This window comes from Rhynchophorus ferrugineus, unplaced genomic scaffold (genome assembly GCF_030347505.1).
Source record: "Rhynchophorus ferrugineus isolate W39M unplaced genomic scaffold, kcgeb_rfMv2 rfM1, whole genome shotgun sequence".
NCBI classification, from domain to species: domain Eukaryota; kingdom Metazoa; phylum Arthropoda; class Insecta; order Coleoptera; family Curculionidae; genus Rhynchophorus; species Rhynchophorus ferrugineus.
In genome coordinates this window covers 83,488,519-83,512,211 of record NW_027472580.1, presented here as the reverse complement: position 1 = coordinate 83,512,211, position 23,693 = coordinate 83,488,519, and the positions used below count along the sequence as shown (strand labels likewise).

General features: G+C 30.4%; 2 protein-coding genes across 4 annotated transcripts in view; one reads left to right on the top strand and one right to left on the bottom strand.

Annotated features, from left to right (window-relative positions):
• The window catches only part of nAChRa3 (nicotinic acetylcholine receptor alpha 3 subunit), a 53,150-nt gene extending 45,166 nt beyond the window's left edge, over nucleotides 1-7,984 (bottom strand). For both annotated transcript variants that reach the window (XM_076411284.1, XM_076411293.1), the window contains exon 1: nucleotides 7,841-7,984. The gene's annotated coding sequence lies outside the window, so the exon portion shown is untranslated. The remainder of the gene's footprint in view (nucleotides 1-7,840) is intronic.
• A 7,854-nt stretch (nucleotides 7,985-15,838) lies between these two features.
• Nucleotides 15,839-20,108, top strand: Scm (Polycomb protein Scm). 2 transcript variants are annotated; one of them, XM_076411270.1, is made up of 6 exons: nucleotides 15,854-16,073; nucleotides 16,126-16,788; nucleotides 16,848-17,199; nucleotides 17,400-17,821; nucleotides 17,940-18,187; nucleotides 19,599-20,108. In XM_076411270.1, the coding sequence occupies exons 2-6, from the start codon at nucleotides 16,128-16,130 to the stop codon at nucleotides 19,728-19,730; spliced, it is 1,815 nt and encodes a 604-aa protein (XP_076267385.1). In that variant the 5' UTR covers nucleotides 15,854-16,073; nucleotides 16,126-16,127; the 3' UTR covers nucleotides 19,731-20,108. The 2 variants fall into 2 exon arrangements, with proteins under 2 accessions (XP_076267377.1, XP_076267385.1); XM_076411262.1 differs by having other exon boundaries at nucleotides 15,839-16,788.
• The last annotated feature ends 3,585 nt before the right edge of the window (nucleotides 20,109-23,693 follow it).

Genomic DNA, 23,693 nt, shown 5'->3' with positions numbered 1-23,693 from the left:
ATTATATATATATAAGGCTTTTCAATAAGCATGGAACAATTTCTGCGAATCTTTTTATTTTCCTATAATTCAACAATCTGCATATCTGCATATATTAAGACATTTTTGCAAAGTGCTAAATAGCATATAGTAATATAGTAGATATGCAAACACTCTGAAATGTATGGCAGCTATAGTTTTTTAAGTACTATGAAATTTTTCTAAAATGACAAAAACCTGACTTATAGTCTACTCAAGGTAATTTTTAAAATACGTCATCTAAATTTGTTATGTCAAAACCTTGCAATGTTGCCGCATCAACTCTGAGTTTTAGTTCAGTTTGGCTTTGACATCTATCGAATATAATTTATTTAACATTATAGAACTATCTAGAAACTACAGTTAATTATACAGCCATAATAGTTTATAGGTTAGAATTATAACCTCTTATTACTATTGCCTGCAAAAATTTTACATATGTCTGACAACCGGACAAATTTGACAGGCTCATTCCTTTGCGCGTTCGAACTAATCAAACAGCATTGTGTCACTTTTTAACTAAAACAAAATGAGAAGGAAAATATTATCTTATTCTGAAACGAATTTACAAATTGCGGCAGACAATACATTAAACTTCTTATTGACGTAACAAAAAAGACTTTAGACTTAACAAAAAAAGAAACAAATTTAACTTATAGTGAACATAAGATAAAATATTACTATAGCGCAAAACATTGAGCAAAACTGCATTGAAAATAACGATAATATATTTTAAAAGAATTACATATTTACATCACTTAATATGACACCAAATATGTTGCTTCTGGAAGAATGTAATTATTTTATTAATTATTTTCATCGCATTGCTCCAGAAAAGATTAGACATTAATCAGATATCATATAAGCAAATCATTCTAGATTCTAAGGTATAATCAATGAATTTATAATCTATGAAGAGAATAGATTTTTTAAAATGTTATACTTAACATTATAAACAAAACTTATACAACAAAATAAGAAACAAATATAACTTATAGTGAATATAAGATAAAATATTACTATAGAGCAAAACATTGAGCAAAACTGTATTCTGTTTGTGATGTCAAAACGTTGCAATGTTGCTGAATCAACTCTGAGCTTTAGTTCAGTTTGGCTTTGACATCTATTGAATATAATTTATTTAACATTATAGTACAACTAGAAAAGTTAATTACAGTTAATTATACAGCCATAATAGTTTATAGGTTAGAATTATAACCTCTTATTACTATTGCCGTCAAAAATTTTGCATATGTCTGACAACCGGACAAATTTGACAGGCTCATTCCTTTGCGCGTTCGAACTAATCAGACAGCATTGTGTCACTTTTTAACTAAAATAAAATGAGAAGGAAAATATTATCTGATTCTGAAACGAATTTACAAATTGCGGCAGACAATACATTAAACTTCTTGATGACGTATGTACAAAAAAAACTTTAAATAGACTATATATAGTATACATCCCAAATTTGTATGATATAGTATCGACAACGTCAGAAGTAATTATGATAATATTATAATATTTTTACAGAGTCGATTGATTAATAGTGAGGCAAGTTTTTTAATTCAAATAAATTGTTAAAATATTCACAATATCAAAAACTTTAAACACTTCAATAATTCTTGACTAAAAAGACTAAAAGCAGGGCTACTTTTATACTATATTTGAAGCTGTCTAATATTTTATTAATGGCAAAGAAAATGCAGTCATACAATCATCACTTTTTCCTTCAAAACACATCATTTTTCACGGCTGATTGTTGAATATATCCCACTCTCACAAAATCACAAATATATCAAATTCGGATTACACCGCATTAGCAGATAATTAAGCAGTATTTACAAATTGTTTCAACATTCTAAAAAAGCGCACCAATAAAACTATTCCGGATTTTTACGGGCAAACCTAACTCGTAAATGTTCTTCTTCTGTAAGTTCGTCTAGATTCACATTGTAGCTCTATATGAAACCATATTGTATTTGATTTGTAGCCAACAAGAAATGGAGTCGAATTTTGTCGGTTTTAATTTTGCAAATAAATATGCGATCTATCCTATCCCAGAAAAACTCCAAATTGAGAATAGCAACCGTCTTTTTTAAAGTGAACTCCTTAAAAGATTTGAATACTTCAAAGGAGACTCTTACAAAAGCTCTTCAAAATTTTCATACTTTATTAGAAGGGTATTGTAATCAATGATATAAGTAAATCACATTAATAATTTTACTACATTGATAAATTTTAATTACATTTAATTAATTTTCTATTGTAAAAAAATATTTTAAAGCGTTGTTAAATATGAGAGCTTTTTTTGTTCTGAATCTTGTTCTGAACCACCCTATAGCATCGCTATTTCTAACTTAAATTATTTACCTACTATACAACCGTCGTATCATACATTACACATCTCGTTGTTTTACTTCAGTTCGATCAATTTGTACCGTACGAGCCTACATTTTGTATTATGAAACTTTAATTTTCACCGAATGCAACTAGTCCTTGTCCTATATCGCTTTCCTTTATTATTGTCTTTACATATTTAAGGGATTTATAACAGACCGATCCTTATAATTTGGATTCAGTCAGCGCGTCGCCCATTTCGCCTTTTTAACCGTGCTTTCTCTTGCATGCAAATGGTTTGTTAAGTTACTTTGAGTTGTTCGCCAGGAATCCCATTTCCGTATGAAATTTATTTTGTTCCAAAAACTTATTTTAACAGTTTGGAAGTATATTTCAATGTTAATTCCTTCATTAAGAAAAATTCTGTTCAAGTTACAATTTTATTAGCATGATAAATATTTTCATCGCATTGCTCCAGAAAAAGATCAGACATTAATCAGATATCATATAAGCAAATCAAATATTCTATGTTCTATGATATAATCAATGAATCTATAATCTATGAAGAGAATAGATTCTTTAAAATGTTATACAACAAAAAAAGAAACAAATTTAACTTATAGCGAATATAAGATAAAATATTACTATAGAGCAAAACATTGAGCAATACTGCCTTCAAACTAAAGATAATATATTTTAAAAGAATTATATACTTATATCACTTAATATGACACCAAATATGTTGCTTCCGGAAGAATGTAATTATTTTTTTAATTATTTTCCACAGTAAAATATTTTATTTTTCTATAGAATCTATAGTTGCTAAAAACCTTCGATATATTTTTTTGTTGTGTTAAATTCATTATTGAAAACATGTTTATCATTGAATAACAAGTTATTTCAGGATATTACATTTAACTAATACGGTGTGAGCAAACCTTTTCATCTCCAACCGTGGACTAACATTATTTACAATATAGTTAAAGCAGTCGAACAAGTGGACAAAATACTTCTGAAAATAAATATTTCTTTTTAGAGGACCTACTTTTTAGAAGTATGCCATTAAAAAAATAAATATATCTATAACCTATACCAAGGCAATTGAAAATACCCCGGCCTACCTATGATGTACACGTTCAGTTGATATCTTTAATACTTTTTTTAGTACCCAAATGAATTGGCAACAAATTATAAACCCGTTCATTACACTCAGTTCAATTATTTCTGTGATAATTATATATGATAATAATATATAAATATAATATATACATAAATCAGTATATTAGTATATAGTAATCTATTCTTTCACTAATTTAATAAAATATTATAGAAATGTTGTCTGGATTTAGATTTAATTTTTATCTTCGTAATTTCTAATAACTTAAAAATACATTTATATCAAATATATTCAATAAATATATCAGTAGAAACAAATGCCTCTTTGAGAGCAAAGATTCATCAGTCTGTCTGCAGAAGAGGAGTCAAAATATGGCAACAGTATATATAAAATATGATTTTGTGTTTATAAATAAATTAATATTTACTAAAAAAACACACATTTTTATTAGTTAGTTATAGGATTTCTCGACCGATCTGTTCCATAGGTTTAGATAAGATGAAATTTTGGTTTCGTATTTATTAGACTCATAAAATATTCAATACCACATGAGTCGTGTCCGCTTTGCCAATAGATTCCTATTTCTCTATTATTTTTTTTGGGATATATAAGTTGGATGACTATAAATTTTATTCTACTCCCACCAGGCATAAAAATTAGCCAATTTCTTTTAAGCCGAAACTAAAATATAACGGCTGATAAATAGTATAAATATTTTAGAAGTATATCTTATAGAAAGAAGCAGAAAAATATAAAGAGACAGAAATTTCTTCAACATCTGAAGACGTATTATGAACCCATCCATAGCTTCTTCGAATTTCGAAAATCGTTGACAATGTAATTTATTTATTTATGCGAGAATAAAAAAGTAATTCAGAGCCAACTCAGACCTTTACACGAGACGTTCCGATATGTGAGCGCTTGCATTGTCTTATCGTAGATTAATTCACGTCTTCTTCGAATTTATAAGAATTTCTTCAAATACATTTAGTAAACAAATACGCGTATGGTACTCAGAATTCACAATCCTATCATGTGCATGTGCTTGTGATTCTTCCACAAATAAGTTTTATTCGGTTTAACTCATTTTGGAAGGTTCATTCAGTTGATTTCGTTTGAAGCTCACAGAAGTATATCCATGATTCCTCACCTGTATAGATACACAGATCTGAATTCACCTTAAATGCCTTAAAAGCAGTATAAAAGACTCAAAAGAAATTCAATTTCTTTTTACTGAGATGTATACTAAAACCAATTTAAAAAACGAGCTGTTGATTTGAATTGGGCCTCCCAAGTTACCCCATAAAGAGCTTTTAGTTGATCAGGTCAAAGACCGTGTATATTCGTGTAATATACGTGGAAAGTTATAAAAAAATAATCGATCGAAAATATTTACGACTTAATTTGATTTTTTGCCCGAGATTAAATTTTAGATGAATTGTAAACAATAAAAAACGCGCTCATATTACAACATTATCTGAAGAAGATTATATTGGGCAATGCCAAGTCTTTAATGGAAACCGTCTGGCAACACTTGGTAATGCTAGAGCAATGTAAACAGTAACACTTATGTAGCTTGTGCATTTTAATTCTGTAACAACATCATCCTATTTTGTAAATATCCTTGTAATGCTGTTATCTTATCTATTAGACTGCTGTAATATTTATCAAGTCTTTCTGCCACAGTATATCTAATATTTCATTATTGTAGACTAAGAAATAGCTTTCTCCAAAATATATTTAAATTAAATTGTAACAAAGATATTATATATCAAGAAGTGCTTCAGGTATGTTTGCTATTAATATACCGACTAGAATCTTCGACAGTTATCTTTAAAACATCACTTTTATAACTAACTAACTAAGCAGAAACAGCTGATGGCTGCTGCAGCTTTTTACACACTATACTTGAATTTTAAACTCCACATCAAATATATTAATTTTTCCATATTAAATTTATGAAAATAATTTTATAAAGTATTGGACATATTAAATTATGATTTTTTTATAATTTCTTTTCGACAGTCTCTTTATCTCATTAAGATATTAGCAAAAGAAGATTAAATTAGAGAAATTAATAAAAAATATAGAAAGAAATAAAAAATTTATACACTTTAAATATGAATAAATGTTTAAAATAATAGCATTTATTTATTTTAAATAATGCTAGCTTAAATAAAGTCAATTATGAATTATTAAAATAATAAAAACTAGTGGTTAAAGTGAAGGTTTAATATAAAATGTAAACAGTCCAAAGTTAAAAATTATAATAAATCCAATCAGATATAGAATCTTAAAAAATAGATATATAGTCTCCACTTTACCAACTAGGGCTTATCTGGGCTGGACCGACCTCTTAACGGCCCTCAACATTAAGACTATAAACTGGCGGATGACCAACTTAAAAATCATCCCAGAAAACATCTTGTCTTGCCCAGCCTGGTTACTGGCATGACTGGAATTATTTTCATGTCCAATTTTACACTCTTGCCTTATGAACAACAATATTTATAAACAACCACAAACATAAATTTAGAACCAACATTGCGGCAAACAAACTAAAAACTTAGTTATATTAAAACAATTCATATTACTATTGTTTATTAAACAATTAATTTAAAAATTAATTATTAATTTATTAAACTAACAATTATAATGCAATATTTATAAATATATAAATAATTGAAATTTATGTAATAGCGATACTATAATTGAGAGTATAGAGCTGAAAAATAACTACGAAAGCGTAACTAGGAAATAAACTGGACAAATATTTTTCAATTACTTAAAATTGCTGTTAAAAACTATGAGGGACCTAATGAGAAATAAGGGCTGCAAAAAATTATAATTTATATCTAGTAATTTACTTTATAAAATATATAAAGGTTAACAATATTAATTATAACATTAATTAATTAATTATAATTTGTAACCATTTAAAATTAAAATTAGTTGACGTTACAAGCAGAATTATACAAAATCGAATAATGATAAACAACAGACAATTTTATTGGGATTTTTTTATTCAAATGTATATAAATATATTTAAGGAAATGAAATTCCTTAAATTCCTATTCCTTAAAATTAAATTAATATATTTATTTATAATATTTCGAGAATCAAATTGTTCATACTAATCATTATAGATAACGATTTTTTTATTTATTAAAAACATAAGAAATTATTATAAATCATATTCAAAACTAACTAGATCATTTTCAAAAGACCATGTTAAATTTTATTATCGTTTATATTTCAAATAATAAATATATCGACTTAATATTAAATATAGTTATCTTCAATTAATTAACGACATATATAATTCAGGCCAATCAACTAATTGATAGCTATTTCATATAAAAAAATAGAATTTTAAAATATATTAACTAATAGATGTAATATAACAAAATATCAAAGTTCATATTACAAAGTTAATAAACAGACTCTCTCAAAAAAAAACAAGCTAACAAGCATATCTAAATGAATTATGTAAAAAATTATTCATGTATTAAATTATTTAAAAGGCTAAATTATAATATAATTATCATATCACATTATAATTATAAATCTTGTTCAAAAGTAAGATGTTTTTCAAAGAACATATAAATATTATTATCGTTTATTTTTCAAATAATAATATAAACTTAATATTAAACCTAATTATATAATTTCAATTAATCAACGACCTACATAATTCATTCCAATCAACTAATTTATATGTGTTTTATATAAACAATTAGAATGTTACAAAATATTAATATATAGAGCAAAAGATAATAGAGATAGGGATAAATCAAAATATCAAAGTTTATTTTGTAAAATAATTATACAAAGCTGAAAATAAATACACGTTTATAAAATCTTTTTCAAAAAAAAAACATGAATTATGCACAGAAAATTTAGCTTACTAATTGAAACCTTTAGCAATTATCATAGGTACACTGAAATCATTAATTCAACAAATTTAAATATGATTTTTTTTAAATATTTAAAATGATAAATATATCACTAATTTTTTAATATTGAACTTAGTTAATGTATTAAATTATTTAATGAACAAAATTGTTTATATCTATGATACTGTTCCAAATATGTAAAATTTAAAAAATGATACTTAATAATTAATAAAATTTTAAATATTGCAGGTCCAGTAATATTACATAAAAACAAATATTTTTTATTGTTATTTATCTTTTATATATAAGTATTTCTACAAAATTATTAGGACCACTCATCAAGCAATGTTATCCAACTGATAATTGTGATCGAGGATTTGTTCTTATGTAAACAGTTGGAAATTAGAAAACGCGACTGATAACGTCGAAAAAATCAAACTACCTTTACTTTGATCTAAACTAGACTCACCAGCACGCTCGGACGAAACACGAGGTGGTTATTCGGACAGTGAACAATCTTATTTTGTCCAGTAGAATGGGGAAAATCTCGGCACTGTGCCTGGTTCAACGTGGAAAACTGTCCCAATTTTCAGCCAGGACCATCCCCCCACTTTCGCACGTTTAGATTGAGGCGCGCAGACGCGGGCCCCTGATCGGGGAGCCTTTTATAACGGTCGGGAATGGCACCGTGGAAAAAGATAACCAAAATGGCACTACTTTGCGATTATCATTCATTAGAGGCGGCCTATTTTGCCTGCAGATAAGCGTTGGCGGTCGCCAATGAAAAATACAGATTAACGCTGATGATGTGCTTAAATTGATGGCAGATATTTTTTATGGTAATATTTTTTTCGATATTCCCGTCTCAATCCTCGAGTGTGTGACTATACGAGGAAAAAAGTTATTCAAATTTTCGATAACTCTCTTGATGGGCAATAAAATAAAACAAATTAGATGGTGACTTAATTTTCCCAGATTTTTCAGCAATATTATTTCGTATTAGATGACCCCGTGAACTTCGTATCACCTACGTTTATCTTTCAAATTTCCTCCACCTTTTTTAATTAATTATATCCTACATTAGATATGCTTAATACGATCTTAATTTACAAATTTATTTATCACTCTTGTTCTGTTATACTTGCATTAACATATAATAATACGAGGGTTAAGCTGCGAATATAGTTTAATTGTTTTTCAAAGTGCTCGCCACGATTATCGATACACTTTTGCATACGCTTAAACCAATTTTCAAAGCATTTATTCTATTCCGAATGAGGTATCCTCAAAACATGATTTTTGAACGCTTCCAGAGCTTCTTCAGGCGATGAAAATCGTTGACCACGCAGTTTATTCTTCACGGATGGGAACAAAAAGAAGTTATTAGGTGCGGAATCAGAGCTCTACGGCGGATAACCTATCAATTCGATGTTTTGAGTGCCCAAATAGTCTCTTGTTTGAGCCTATAAGTGAGAGCTCGCATTGTCATGATGAAGAACAATCCGGCGTCCCTTGTTTGTATTCCCTATTTCACCGAAGACTGTTCTACAATCCTTTAGAGGCACTGTTGCAATATGACCAGTTTTCCCGAAGAAACAGGCCACCATTTTCTTTGAAGTGCTTCGTGCGCGAACAACTTTTGTTGGATTTGGTTCATCTTGGAACACCCATAGAGTCGACTGCTGCTTGCTTTCGGACTCATACGAATATATCCATCATTCGTCACCTGTTATGATTTTATAAACGTCTTTTAAAGCACCGCGATTGCATTTCTTAATAATTTCTTTGCACCAATAGACACGAGCCTTTTTTTGAGCGATTGTCTGCTTGAAGAATCGGGCATCTGTTAAGTGATGAACAGATTTAGAGCTACTAAGATGTATTTTCCAGTCTCCAGTTTATTTGTAGATCTTGTTAACTGCTACTTATGCTTCTGCAGCCTTAGGCAGATATATATCTTTTGCCATGATTATTATGTCGTTGGTAATTGTCAAGTACTGTTTCTTTAATTGTTGGGATATCAGTAGTGTAGAGCAAATATAGGAGTGGTCTCAAGAGACTATCCTGGGAAATTCAAGCCAAAATAAATTTTAGGGTTGAGAATGCCCCTTCATGCGTGACTTTGGATTTTCTATCGAAAAGATATGATTCCCGCAGTTGAGAATAATTCCTCGGCAGTTACTTGATCATTTTGTAAATTAATCCCATATGCCATACCCAGTCAAAAGCTTGTAAGATGTCCAAAAATATTTCTCCAACTATATCAGAAACCCCTCTCTATCAATTTTCGATGAACTAAATCTCCTTGCATGCTCACCGATAGATATTTTGTCCGGAGTGGTGACGACAATATGGTTGTCAGATGGCATCCGATCAAATGCTATTTTGAACATCTTAACCAAATCGCTATTCTAATGAAGAAATGTTTGTTCCTAAACAATAGTTCGCTTCACTGTTGATTTGTGAGTGTAAATCCTACCAATTTCCACACCTGCATCATCCATGAAATAAGTTTGTTAATAACAATTGATGCTATCTGCATCAGGTAATGGTAATAGCCTTCCTAATGAGTGACAAATTTATTCTTGTATCTGCATTTACTTAATATTTTGTAACTTACTAGCGACCCGCCCCGGCTTCGCACAGGTGCAATGCTGATACTAAATTAAATACACTACAGAAAAAATATGAACGTTGTATATAAAAACATAGCGGCCCGCTCCGACTTTGCACGGGCATAAAATATATATGCCTATGTCACTCAATGAAAACATGATTAAAATCGATCCAGTATTTTTGGTTCATTCATTACTGCCCTTAGCCTGCATGCATTTAATTTGGAGTAAAACAATTCCTCTTCCCCTATACTTACTATGAAGATTTCCTGCTATCTCTGGAATATCTAAATTCATACAATTTTTATTACATTACACATTTTTAAACGCAAATTTTAAATTTGTAATATCTCCGAAAATATTTGTTTAATTTACATGCTGTAAGGAACCATATTGATCTATATTAATTGCACACTGTATTTAAGGTACTTAATTCGATAAGGATTAATGAAGTATTGCTTAAAAAAGCTTCGTAAATAAGCCATTTTCTCACGTAAAAAGTAAACAATAAAAATGGTTAATGTGGGTTATCCCTAAAAGATAAACATATACCATCGCGGACTTTTTTGTAGACCTTTTTATGGTGTACAATACCGTAGTACATTAATTTGATCTAACGCGTTTTTGCTAATTGCTAAATAAGCCTAAAAAATAGGTTAATTTACGACATCACGTTAGAAACCTCTAAAATTAGCAATGTTGCCTTAGTATATTATGCACGTATTATACATATAAACCTTCCTCTTGAATCACTCTATCTATTGAAAAAAACCGCATCAAAATCCGTTGCGTAGTTTTAAAGATTTAAGCGCAAATAGGGATATAGGGACAGAAAAGGCGACTTTGTTTTATACTATGTAGTGATTTCTAATACAAATTTGAATGTTACCAAAAACGTTTATGGTATAACTTGAAATTAGGCATAATTCTATGCCTAATAATTCGGTACAGTTTGTTGTGTCAAACGACATCAAATGGAAACAGATATTATATTTTTGAATGTTTTCAACAAAGTGACTAAGATCATTTCCCATCATAGAAATTAATGGGCGTAATGGATAACCTGCTCGTAGAACCCATTATAGCAATTTTGTTTTTCCACTGATACGATATCAGACAATCCATAAAGCCAATTTGGACCTATGGAGTGCAGATATGGAGTTGCACTAAAAATTCGAAACAACTAGTCCAACGCTGCCAAAACAAACTTCTTCGATTAATTACCAATGCCTATAGCTACGTAACGAATTAAAAACTGCACGATGTCCTGGAAATCAAATGGATCTTGTCTCGAACTCGTCTTGCTTGTGAATTAATCCAAGTATAAATGAAATGTAGTAATGAATTAATTTATAATTAAGATTGTACTAAGCATATATAATAAATGTGTTATCAAAAAAAAACTGGAACGATATAACCCATTAAATTAAACGCTGTATTTTAATATCTCAGAATATTGAAAAAATATTGTTACCCTAGTTTTTCCTGATTTGTTACCTTAATCCATTTAGTGATCGTAGTGGAACACTGCTCGTTCCTGCATCACAGGAGTACTGCGTCTCCAAAATTGGAATGAACTTTTGCATTTTAAGTCTACCTACTTCAATTTCAGTCACTCTCGAATGCAACTGTAACATGTGAAGTAGCTGGTCGCACATTTGATTAACTTCGATGACCTAAGTCAGGTCTTCTTCTCCTTGACATTGTTAGTAATCAATGTAACGAAAGTTCTGGCGCTCTAGGTTTATCCCTACATAATAACAAACACACTTTCAATAGCCGCTACATAGTTTAATTCTTCTTGATAAATCTTTACTTGAACGAAATTAGAATTGCATTGGAAATGACCTTTAGTATATAATTATATCATATTATATAAATATGTCATTATTCTTCACTTGGTTCATAGGTTATGAAATATATGCGTTGATAAAGAAAATGTCTGTATTTTCATGTATGTTTTTGTATGTTTTTACCTTCAGCTCTAATGTTGAATATATAATATACCTAATCACGATTTGATAATAGTGGTCGATAATTTTAATCAGCGTCTTTGGTCTTTGGTCAAAACATGAACTTCTGAATGCACCCATACATATTTGACAATCAACAAAATCGTTTGTGACAGTAAAACAACTATTGATGACTGTGACAGTGACTCTTTTCATGGAAAAACATTTTTTTGCAATTTTCCTCACAATTGTTCCCTACTTTCTCACTTTGTAAACCTCCCCTGGACTTCTACAAACCTCTTCTACTTCTACAATCATTTATATATTTGTAGTATACAAAATAAATAAAATAAATACGAAACAATACAAAAATGTTTTATCAGACGGCTTTGTATCTCTTTTTAGTTTAGGAATATTATAAGAATCATAGAAAAATATTATATTCTTATTTTGCTTGGCAAAGAATGAAACAGTAATTTTGAAACAGTCCAAAATGGCATATTCAGTCAAGTTGCCTACTTGCCATTTTCTCTCCTTTTGGGTCATTTCAATACTTCCAAATTTAATTAATAGATTAATTGATCAGTTACTTTGAGTGGGTTTTCATCCAATAAATATTACAATTCATTACCTTTGCGCTTTTTTGGTATTTCAGGCTGTTTTTTTGCAACTAGCATCATAAATCATTTTAAAATCATTGAAACTGAAACCTATAAGTTTAATATAACGTATATATAATATAAATTAATTAATATAACAATAGTAATTTTTTAGTTGTCATTAAAAGTGGTCCCCTAGGTTATAACCTACCATTTATGTATTGCTAACAATTATTATTACAATTTATACACTATAGTCGATACGGCGATAATTTTTAGTTCCGTTCTCAGACCTTACACCCTCAAGCACTCTCACCCTAGTTCCCAAGGTTAAGCCCTCTTTAGTCTGCCAATCAAGTGTCGTCCATGCAGTAGCTAAAGTGCCTGTAAGGTTTTCATGGAGGTGTAATCGCTTCGTTTTTCTCCGTGAATTTCCAGGTCATGATGTAAATCTTCATTGCGTACATACCAAGGTGTAAGGCTGTAATGTAAGTGAAATAGGTATATCCATATAGGTTCCATATACCATAGCTGTCTAAATTTTATTTTGAGCTCTGCTAATTTCTTTTTGACATGCTCCCTTCACCTTAATTTGATATCTAGTGTCATGCCTAAATATCTAGCACTATTTACATATATTACTATAACACCATTCATGCTCAAAGAAGTTTTGTACATACGCAATTGCAATATTCGTTTTAGAATCAGACAATATTTTCTTTCTCAATTTATGCTAGTTAAACAGAGACACAACGCTGTCTGATAAGTTCGAACGTGTAACCGAACTAGCCTGCCAAAGCCGTCCAGTTGTCAAACGTATGCAAATTTCTTCAAAAGAATAGTGATAAGAGGTTATAAACCGGCGAACGTTATTTTAAGGCCTTGCTTGTTTTGATAAATTTCTACTCGCTGCTTATTATTACTTTGATTAAAAATTGCGAAGCCAGAAAGAACAGATAACGTCTCTAATCAGTTACTTTGAACAGGAACAAGATAATGGAGCACATATATGGGTGTAGTTGTTCAGTCCTTCGATAATTTATGCATTAGATCTACTAATAATGTTAAAATAAATTATATTTGATAAAAGTATTTTTGTTTAGTTGTTTTATTTAGATTACAATTTTGGTGTATGTCAAAGCCAATGCCAGGATGTACCTCCAATCTTAAAACAAATAAACTACTAGAGGCATAAAATGAAAACTTCACGAGGGTTATACAAGAGCAGCATATCAAAGTGATCAGCATAAATTGGAAAAACAGTTAAAGAAAAAAGAAAAGCCAAAAAGGAGCCAACAAATTAGGGATTCTAGTGATAAGACAATAGTTAATAATATAACTCAAGGGCCTAATTCCCGACTACCAGTTATATAAGACGAAGAATATTCTGAACTAAAAAAATACAAGCAAGAGGACCTCAAGGCAACGTTCCGGGACCTATCCTCTATACCAGTGACATACCAAAACTCTAGGGAATTACAATAGCTATATTTACGGATGATACAGCACTGTTAGTAGTGGAGAAGCCTCCATAAAGAAACTACAGGCAGCTAGAAATAAACTAATAGACTGGACCAAACAATAAAGAATAAATTTAAATGACTAATATATGTTTCTATTAATTTTACTAGCAATAGTAATGAATATCGAAAATACAGTTGTGAGCGTTCCATTATTCACACCTGCATACACCGAAGATCTAAATACTAAATAATATACACCAATAGATATCGATTGTCGAAATACATGCAATCTTATAATTATCATTTTCGCCGATGCATAGTGTTTCCTCTACTTCTTGTTCACCTTCTTTGGATTATCAGAAATAATTGCGAACGTGTTCAATGATTCCTTCGATGGTAATCCCCATCAAAACCAAATGCCCATTCACGTTTAAATTCGTTGAACCAATATATCGTCATTGAATGATCGACGGAAAAGGCTCCCCATAGACAGCATCCAATTATCTCCTCAAACGTTTTCCCGTCCAACATTTAAAAAATAATCAGAAAAAGGCTCCCCATTCATTTAATGTTTGCAAGAATGACTTAACTACTTACTGAAAGACACGAAAATGAAAACTAGCTCGTAAAATAACAGGAAATGTATTAATTGTTAATGAAACACGTGCAAAATAAAATTATCAAGTAAATAATGACCATGAAATGGAAAATTAAGCATAATTTCTTGTAAATAGATAATATTAATCAAATATTAAATCTCCGGTAATCCGTAATTTCATAGCACGTTCAAGTACAATGCGATAAAAACATTATATAATCAACTATATGATTAGCATATGTAAAATAATGAAGAAAATGAAGAAATTCAAGGATGAAGTGAACCAAATACATTTATTTCATATCAGTTTGCTGATGACTACCTAATCCACCTTTTGGTAAAACGTATTTAAAACGATTAATGTATGAAATATCTACATGCACGTATAACATTTTTTAATAATGACAAGGTTCAATTTTACGCAGAAAGATTAAAAACGAATAATGAATTAAACAGAATGCAAAAAATAACAAAAATAAGCGGTTTATGATTAAAATTATAATATATTTTTTCACATCATCATTTTTATCATTTAATAATTCCAAATAAAAAAAATCTTGTTTGTAATATTTACAGTTTTATTTAATGATATCCAAGTAGTAGCAGATTTCAAAAAGATATTAATTAAAATCAGAAAAATAATGAAAATAACAAAAAAAATACCGTTATAAAAAGACTGTTTTATCGATTTAAGTAATTTTTTATACTTACTATAACTCATAAATATAAGGGATTAAAAGATAAACGGAATTGTAAGTTGTAATAATTTGTTTACTTAGTTTTGTTAAGTTTTTCCAGATTGTTTTATGACCAACAATTTTAGGATATTTATTTCATTCTTGTGATTCTCGATAAAATATAAATCAAATACTAATACACAATATTTTATTAGATTAATTGTTTTAAATAACTGTTACAAAATTCGACATATTTCACTAATAAATATCTCTGTGATAAATATAAATGCACCACTGTATAACAGGTTATCTATGTATGAAAATATTGACACATAGGTTAATACACCTACGTTTCATTGAAATAAATTATGCTTTAAAATCTATTTAAGCCAAAAAAATTATATAAATTAAAACATGACATTGCCTACAATTTTAAATAAATGTTTCACATTTTTGTGCCATATTTTTGCATATAAATTTTTAAATATATGTCAGTTTTCCTATGGTATTTCACTCTGTCCACCAGGTATTCTCTGCACAAGAAAGAAATAGACAGTGTTCTTAGAGTAAAAACTGACAGTGCATCAAGAAAAGACGTCATTTGGCGTAGGTTGAGGACAAGCAGTATTTAACGAATACATATTATAATTGACGTTTGCGTTTTAAAATGGAAACTATTGTTATTAACACTTTTTCGTGTAGTTTCAAAGTGTTTGAATAATATTCTAGTGTAATCTGTACAAGTAATTGTACAAACGTGTTGTATGTGTTCGCCTTTATTCTTTAGGACATAAGAATGTAAATAAGTAGGAGTTTGTTGTGTCTATTTGTTGTAAACATTACTTTTTAGTTATGTCTAACACATCGAACGGTAAGATGAGAGGCCCAGGCCGGCCTCCTAAGAAAATTCTTTCATGTACTTGGTGCAATGAAACCAAATTACCGTTAAAATATGTGTTCCCTATAACAAATGGAAAAAAGGAATTCTGTTCAGAAACTTGTTTATCTGAGTTTCGTAAAGCTTATATGAAAGGGGGAGCTTGTATACAATGTGATAATGTAATTAGGGGTACTGGGAGTCCATCAAAAGACTATTGTTCAACTTTTTGTATGAACAAACATCAAAAGAAAGAAATGAGAGTAGCAGCAATAGCACCAACTACTCCTATAGATACATCCTCAGGTCCTTTTCAATATGAGACATATCAACAGTTTGATTGGGATGAATATTTACAAGAAACTAATAGTGCAGCAGCACCACAAAATTGTTTTAAGCAGTCTATGAACCCTCCACCTAATGACTTTAAAATTGGTATGAAGCTAGAAGCATTGGATCCTCGAAATTTAACTTCTACTTGTATTGCAACCGTGATTTCCATATTAGGACCTAGATTAAGACTTCGACTAGATGGGAGTGATAACAAAAATGACTTTTGGCGTTTAGTTGATTCAAGTGAAATTCACACCATTGGCCACTGTGAGAAATCAGGTGGTATGCTTCAACCACCTCTTGGTGAGTAATTTATTGATGATATATAAAACAAACTAATTATTACATATTTGTATTTATAGGCTTTAGGATGAATGCTAGTTCATGGCCTATGTTTCTACTGAAAACTCTTAATGGGGCTGAGATGGCACCTTCTAAGGTTTTCCAGAAGGAACCCCCTAGCCCTAAGGTAAATTTGTTTCAAGTTGGGCAAAAATTGGAAGCAGTTGATAAGAAAAATCCACAATTAATTTGTTGTGCTACAGTGGGGGCAATCAAAAATGACCAAATTCATGTTACATTTGATGGTTGGCGAGGAGCTTTTGATTATTGGTGTAAATACGATAGCAGAGACATTTTCCCAGTGGGGTGGTGTGCAAAATCTGGCCATCCATTGCAACCACCTGGTCAAAAAAATAACCCCGGAGCTAATAGGTTTGTATTTACAAAATGTTTATAGGTTAGGTTTCATAATGTAATAAAAAGAAAAAAAATTTTGAGGGATTTGTTTATTATTGAATAAACTAATATATTTTTGTATACTAATATATAAATTATAGTGCTTTAATGTTTTTGACCATAATTGTGAATGTATAATATATTAGTATAATAAGTTACCAATTTGTAATTTTTAGATTTAGATTTCGACCTGCTTTTGTTGCGTTTCCTCCAACGCCCCCAGTTAGTTCATCTGTACCAGAAGTTGTTCAGGCACCTGAAGCAGATACTTCAGCGCCATCAAGCCCTTCAACACCAATATACTTTAGAAAAAACTGTAATGGTGGAACATTCATAGATACATCTCAGTTAGCCAGTATGGTTGAAGATTCCTCCTTAATTGGACTAGCCAAAAAATTGGTTAGTCAATTGTTAAATTCCGCAAATAAATCTGAAAAAATTCTTGCAAGGTTAAGTGCTCTAAATGGCGAAGAGGTAGTGCTCAGTCATGAGGGAACAACATATACCATTAAACTACCTCAGTTGAATACTGTGTCAGATTTTGAGAATGTGTTTCAGGCTCTCAGTCAATCTTTAGGATGTTGTCAACACCTATTTGGTAGGTAAAATTATTTTAAGTATCATCCTTATTGTGTTTAGCATTGATTGATATATCATTACAAATTATGTATATTTACTGAGCTTTGAGATATATTGTGATTTTATTACTTATACAGGTTTGGAGGAACCATCAAAAGAGTGCAGCAACTGTGACATACAACAGCCTACCCCAGCCAAACGAAAAGTACCAGAACAAGAAGCTGCCACTTCAACTACAGTTACCGAAACATCCAGCATTTCAGGATCTCCAGTGACAAGTCTCAACAAAATCCCTACTCAGGATTGGAGCATAGATGAAGTGATTCAGTTTATTGAATCGACGGATCCTTGCTTAGGATCATATGCGGATTTATTTAAGAAACATGTAAGTTTTTTCATTGTACTTGAATAAGTGGATTGGTGCTTTTTGAATATTGATTTATATTGTGAGAAGGAATTAATTATTATCATGTTTTCACCTAAATATACATTTATCACATCTCTTTTAATGAGTAGCGTTATCGTGCAAAATGATTTTGTGGTTATTTCTCTCTCTTGTTAGCCTTTCCCGGAGAAGTTCTTCTAATGTTAGTAGGTTTCTGGAGTTATCATTTTATTTGTCTTTAGTAACTTACACTAGGTAAAGATAGGGATTTTTACAGAATATAAAATAGCTTTTTTAACAAAATTTTAAGTCGCTCCTACTTTCTTTCTATGGCATTCAGCTTCTGTTATGGCGCTTGTATATAGCTTAACAACTATAATATACTGTATTAATTATATAGGCACTCTAGTTTTCCATTGTTATATGAACAAATTGAACATAGGAAAAGCATTTTTCACCATAACGTTGCTCGGTCAACCAACATCCCCTATTGGCTGTCATAAATAGTAAATAAGTTGGAATTGTTGATTTCTTGTCATTTTGTCAACATTATTTTAAATTTGTTACGAGTTCTAAAAGCAAATCTGAATATTAACATCCAAATGAATTAAATATCAAGAAAATAAAATATAAAAATATTCCTCATTTCCATCTAGAAAAAACTATAACTACTGAATTAATCGCGTTATCGTGGAATTTGGTTTTGATTAGTTTTCACAGTGTAGTGTTTCATTTCCTATAGCCTGACTTAAATAATAAAACACATATATTTAAACAGCTACTTAGACATCTAAATAGATATTAGGCCGCAGGAAGTAAAGATGATCAACTAGCTCCCTTACATTGAATGTGTGATCTACAAATAATTATTGGGTGGCTTATGAGGTTATCTTTTGGCTTTTTTTTTGTGAAATACCATTTTTATAAAAGAAGAAGTTATGTGACAATTAAAGATCTGGAATGATATTGAAAATAGTATTTATTCTTCCATCCTGTGCTCATTATCTAATTCTAACTTAATTAGATGAAAATACATAGTAAGCTTGTTTTTAGTCTAAAACATCTCCATTGTGTTAGCTGTTTCAGATGTCCTTTGTTATCACCATTTACAACAATTGAAGTCAATAAACAGGGATATCATAAGAACCAATTCCTTATCCTAAGTTAATATTTATATACCACATATAGATAAAATAACACTATTTATAAATAATGTAAACAACTATTCAATATATATATTTCCTGTTTAATTATCTCCTAAATTAGAGAAAACATTTACATGATGTAGCATTTAAAATATTTGGAGAAGATAACGGGTCTCAAATTACTATTTGTTTAAATTTAATAGTATGTTAAATATTTAAACTAACGATTACTCTTTTATACTAATACAAAGTGTTTTCTTTTTCAGGAAATAGACGGCAAAGCTTTTCTACTGCTCAACTCGGATATGATGATGAAATACATGGGCTTAAAACTGGGTCCCGCCCTAAAAATATGTAATTTAGTATCACGGCTTAAAGGGCGACGTTATGCTCTATAACATACGTACTTTTAAGATGAAAGAAATTGAGTTAAAACCAACTATTTCCGTACTTAAAGTATGTTGTCTTGCTATTTTCAGATTTATATATATATACATATATATATTTACATACAGGGTGTCTGGTTCGCGAATGAGTTTCGATTCTTTATTTGGAATTTGCGGCGGCGTGATTGTTTTCTTTTTAGTATCTTTTTTTTCAGAGCCGTTAAGTTAAAAGTGAATGCATTAGTAGTTACAGAAAAATTTTAAAAGTTATATATATAAATAAGTATATATAAGTTAGGTATGTGAAATATTTCACATAGTAAGACCAGATTATTATTACCCTTTGTTTTAGAGAAGTAAAAATTGGTTTAAATAAAGACACATATAAAACTTTGTTTTATTTCATATTTCTGTGTTTTTATTCAATTGCAAGCATTTGTATACCACCGTAATGAAAACAATAAAGAAGTTGGATGTGGCGTCTTTTTCTCAAGTTTTCTGTATATCATTAACTGTTGTTTTTTCTTTGTAAGTAGCTTGCCTGAGTTGTGTGTTGATCAATACAATTGAAATGACTCATTTGGAGTTATGTTGAAATATATATATAGTACTATATTTAATTTTTTTTTACGTCCTGCAAAAACCATTTGTAAGAGATCATTTTCATAAATCATATAGATTCTGATATGCTTGTGATTGTTGATGGTAAGACTCGGCAACTGACAAATCCCTTAAAACAGTTATATTTACTACTATGTAGTCCTAATTGTTTTTGTCCTAATTTTCATAAAGGTATAACTTATCTATAAAAAATTGTGCTAGCTAATATTTCCTATTGCTTATTGTCTCAAATATCAGTACTTTCAATTTTAATTATTTTTCAGCACTTATTAATAAATAACACCAATTCTTACATTACATAATCAGAGTATGGAAGCGTCGCTCTTGTGGAATGTTAGAAATTACCTTATTACTGTTAAATTTCAGGGTGGCCTAGTTTCCATTCAATATTTGAAGACTGTCTGATTATGGTTTTCTGTCTGTTTTGTAATTATTGTTTTACTCCTTAGGAAATTAGTCAATGAACTATCTAGATATATGAGCTAGACTCTTCAATTTATATCGTCACTTCAAGGTATTGCATATGTAACACAAGGTCCTTGAGCTAATGATAAACTTGCTTTACAGCAGTCATATCCATAAATGTCGTGAGGTAAGAACAGCTACACGTTCGCAGACGATAGAGTTACCGAAACAGGAAACCAAACTTTTTGTGTTTGACACTGGATCTCTAAAGGACCCACAAACAAACTTAAATCATATCTAACACAAACTTGTTAGAACAAAGTATTTTGGAATATTATTAAGAGTCCATGGTACATGAAAAATATGACCTTTACAAAGACCTAAAATTAGTTAATAGTCAGCGAAAATATCAAACGGGTTATGATCAAACACAAAAGCGAGAGCTATGTCAACATTTTAGTTATTTTTTATTTTTTTAAAACTACTTCCAGTGATCTCCATTTTGTGGTAGTATTTAGTTATTTTTGCATTATTTTGATATTTGCAGACGTTACATTTATTTGTACCAAATTGTCCTACTACTGTCCGATATTTTGAAAGAATATAAACCCTTAATCGACATTTGTTCATAAAACACTTCCTCTTAATAATATTTTCGAACGATTTTCTGGTGTATTGTAGAATGCCAGTTTTTGACAGAGTTGTGAAATCGTGCTTGATTTTTGCTGTCTATGGCTCTTAGTTAATCATAAACTTTATAGCATTATATATAAGGCCTATGAAAAATTCGTATATATCCAGTAGTTCAATAATGCCATACAATAGAGCGTTGATGATTGGTCTCAGTCAAAAAGATTACTATCGTCATATTTTGTTTCTTGCTACTTCCGAGAAGGAACAGATGCAACACAGCCTCGTCCTAAATTATCAGATAGTGAATTGATTTGCTTAATTTTGTTAAAGATGGACCACGTTCTGGCCCATCAATCTATACAAATATTTCCCAAATAAAACTGCTTAGAAGTATTTACATAAAACTGGATATAAGGAAGGTCATAAAGTGTTTGGCCAGACTATTAATTTGATATTTTACTGTCAGCAACTAATGCAATTGAAACAGGTTATTACAGTAAAGGCTAGAATAAAATGGAAATATGTTGTTTTCTGTCACAACTGCACACATATTTGGTTTGTTGACGCTGCAAAAATTAGGAGAGATTGGCTGCGAAGTTTTGGTGCATAACTGGTCGATCGGAAAGTCCCCGGCCTGACACATAGATGGCGCTACTAGAATTAAATCTATATGTTCTTTAGTTAGCCCTAAAGATGCGTGTATAAATTTAACATGTTGTCGGATCATTAGTTTGTGAATTATAGCATGTTATTGTGAAAAAATGGATAAAAAGGAATTTTGCGTGTTGATAAAATATTGCTTTTTGAAGGGAAAAAATACAATTGAATCAAAAACTTGGCTTGATGTCGAGTTTCCGGACAATGTCCAAGAAAAATCAACCATCAAGGATTGGTATGCTGAGTTTAGATATGGTCAAATGAGCACTGAAGACGGTGAACGCAGTGGACGCCTAAAATAGGTGTTACCGACGAAAACATTTTTAAGAAATCCACAAAATGATTTTAAATGACCGTAAATTGAAATTGAATGATATAGCAGACACTCTAAAAATATCAAGTGAACGTGTATATCATATCATTCACGAATATTTGGGTATGAGAAAGCTCTGTGTAAAGTGGGTGCCGCGCGAGCTCACTTTTGACCAAAAACAATGACGAGTTGATGATTCGAAGCTGTGTTTTAAGATGATCACGTGTAATAAATCCGAGTTTTTGAGTCGATATGTGACAATAGATGAAACATGGCTCCATCATTTCACTCCAAAGTCCAATCGATAGTCATCCGAGTGGACAGCACACTATGAGCCCGCTCTAAAACGTGGGAAAACGCAACAGTCGGCTGGCAAGCTTATGGCTTCTGTATTTTGGGATGCGCACGGAATAATTTTCATTGACTACATTGACTACCATCAACAGCGAGTATTACATAGCGTATATTTGAAGAACGAAAAATCCGAAAAATGGCTGCATTTGAAGAAAAAGAAAGTGCTACTTAACCAAGACAATGCACCGTTTCGCAAGTCAGTGAGAACGATGGCTAAAATCCCTGAATTGGGCTTCGAATTGCTTCCTCATCCACCGTATTCTCCTGATCTAGTTGCCAGCGACTATTTCCTGTTCTCAAATGTCTCAAAAGAATGCTCGCTGGGAAGAAATTTTCGTCGAATGAAGAGGTGATCGCCGAAACTGAGGCCTATTTTGAAGCAAAGGACAAATCGTTCTACAAAAATGGTAACGAAAAGTTAGAGAGTCGCTATAATCAGTGTATCACCCTTGAAGGGAAGAATGTTGAATAAATAAATACTAATTTTGCCAAAAAAATGTGTTTTACTATGATAGGCCGGGGATTTTTCAAATGACCTGTTATTATGACTGTCAGACGGCATCCGATCCAATGGTACTTTGAGCATTTTCACTAAATTACTCTTCTGATAAAGAAAACGATTATAGTTCCTGAACAATGGTTATCTTCAAAATACTAATCTCTCTAGTTCTAAATATCCCATTTAACTAATTTTGCGATCTATTATTTTAAGTTTATATATTCTGTTTAACTTATTTAACCTATTATAAAAATAAGTAAGTTTAAAAGGAAAAAGAGGAATCCGCAAACTTAAAAATCTTCAAGCGAGCTAAACGTCAATGTTTCTTGTTCAATTTTAATGTTGTGGATTGACTATATGATTAACGACCTGTCACGAGATATAATCACATATAGGACATCGAGTTATATTTATCTGTACATTTACTTTCGAAGGTTCAACTATGCCTAAAATCCAATTTGCAAAATTAAAATAAAAATTAAATGGCTACGTA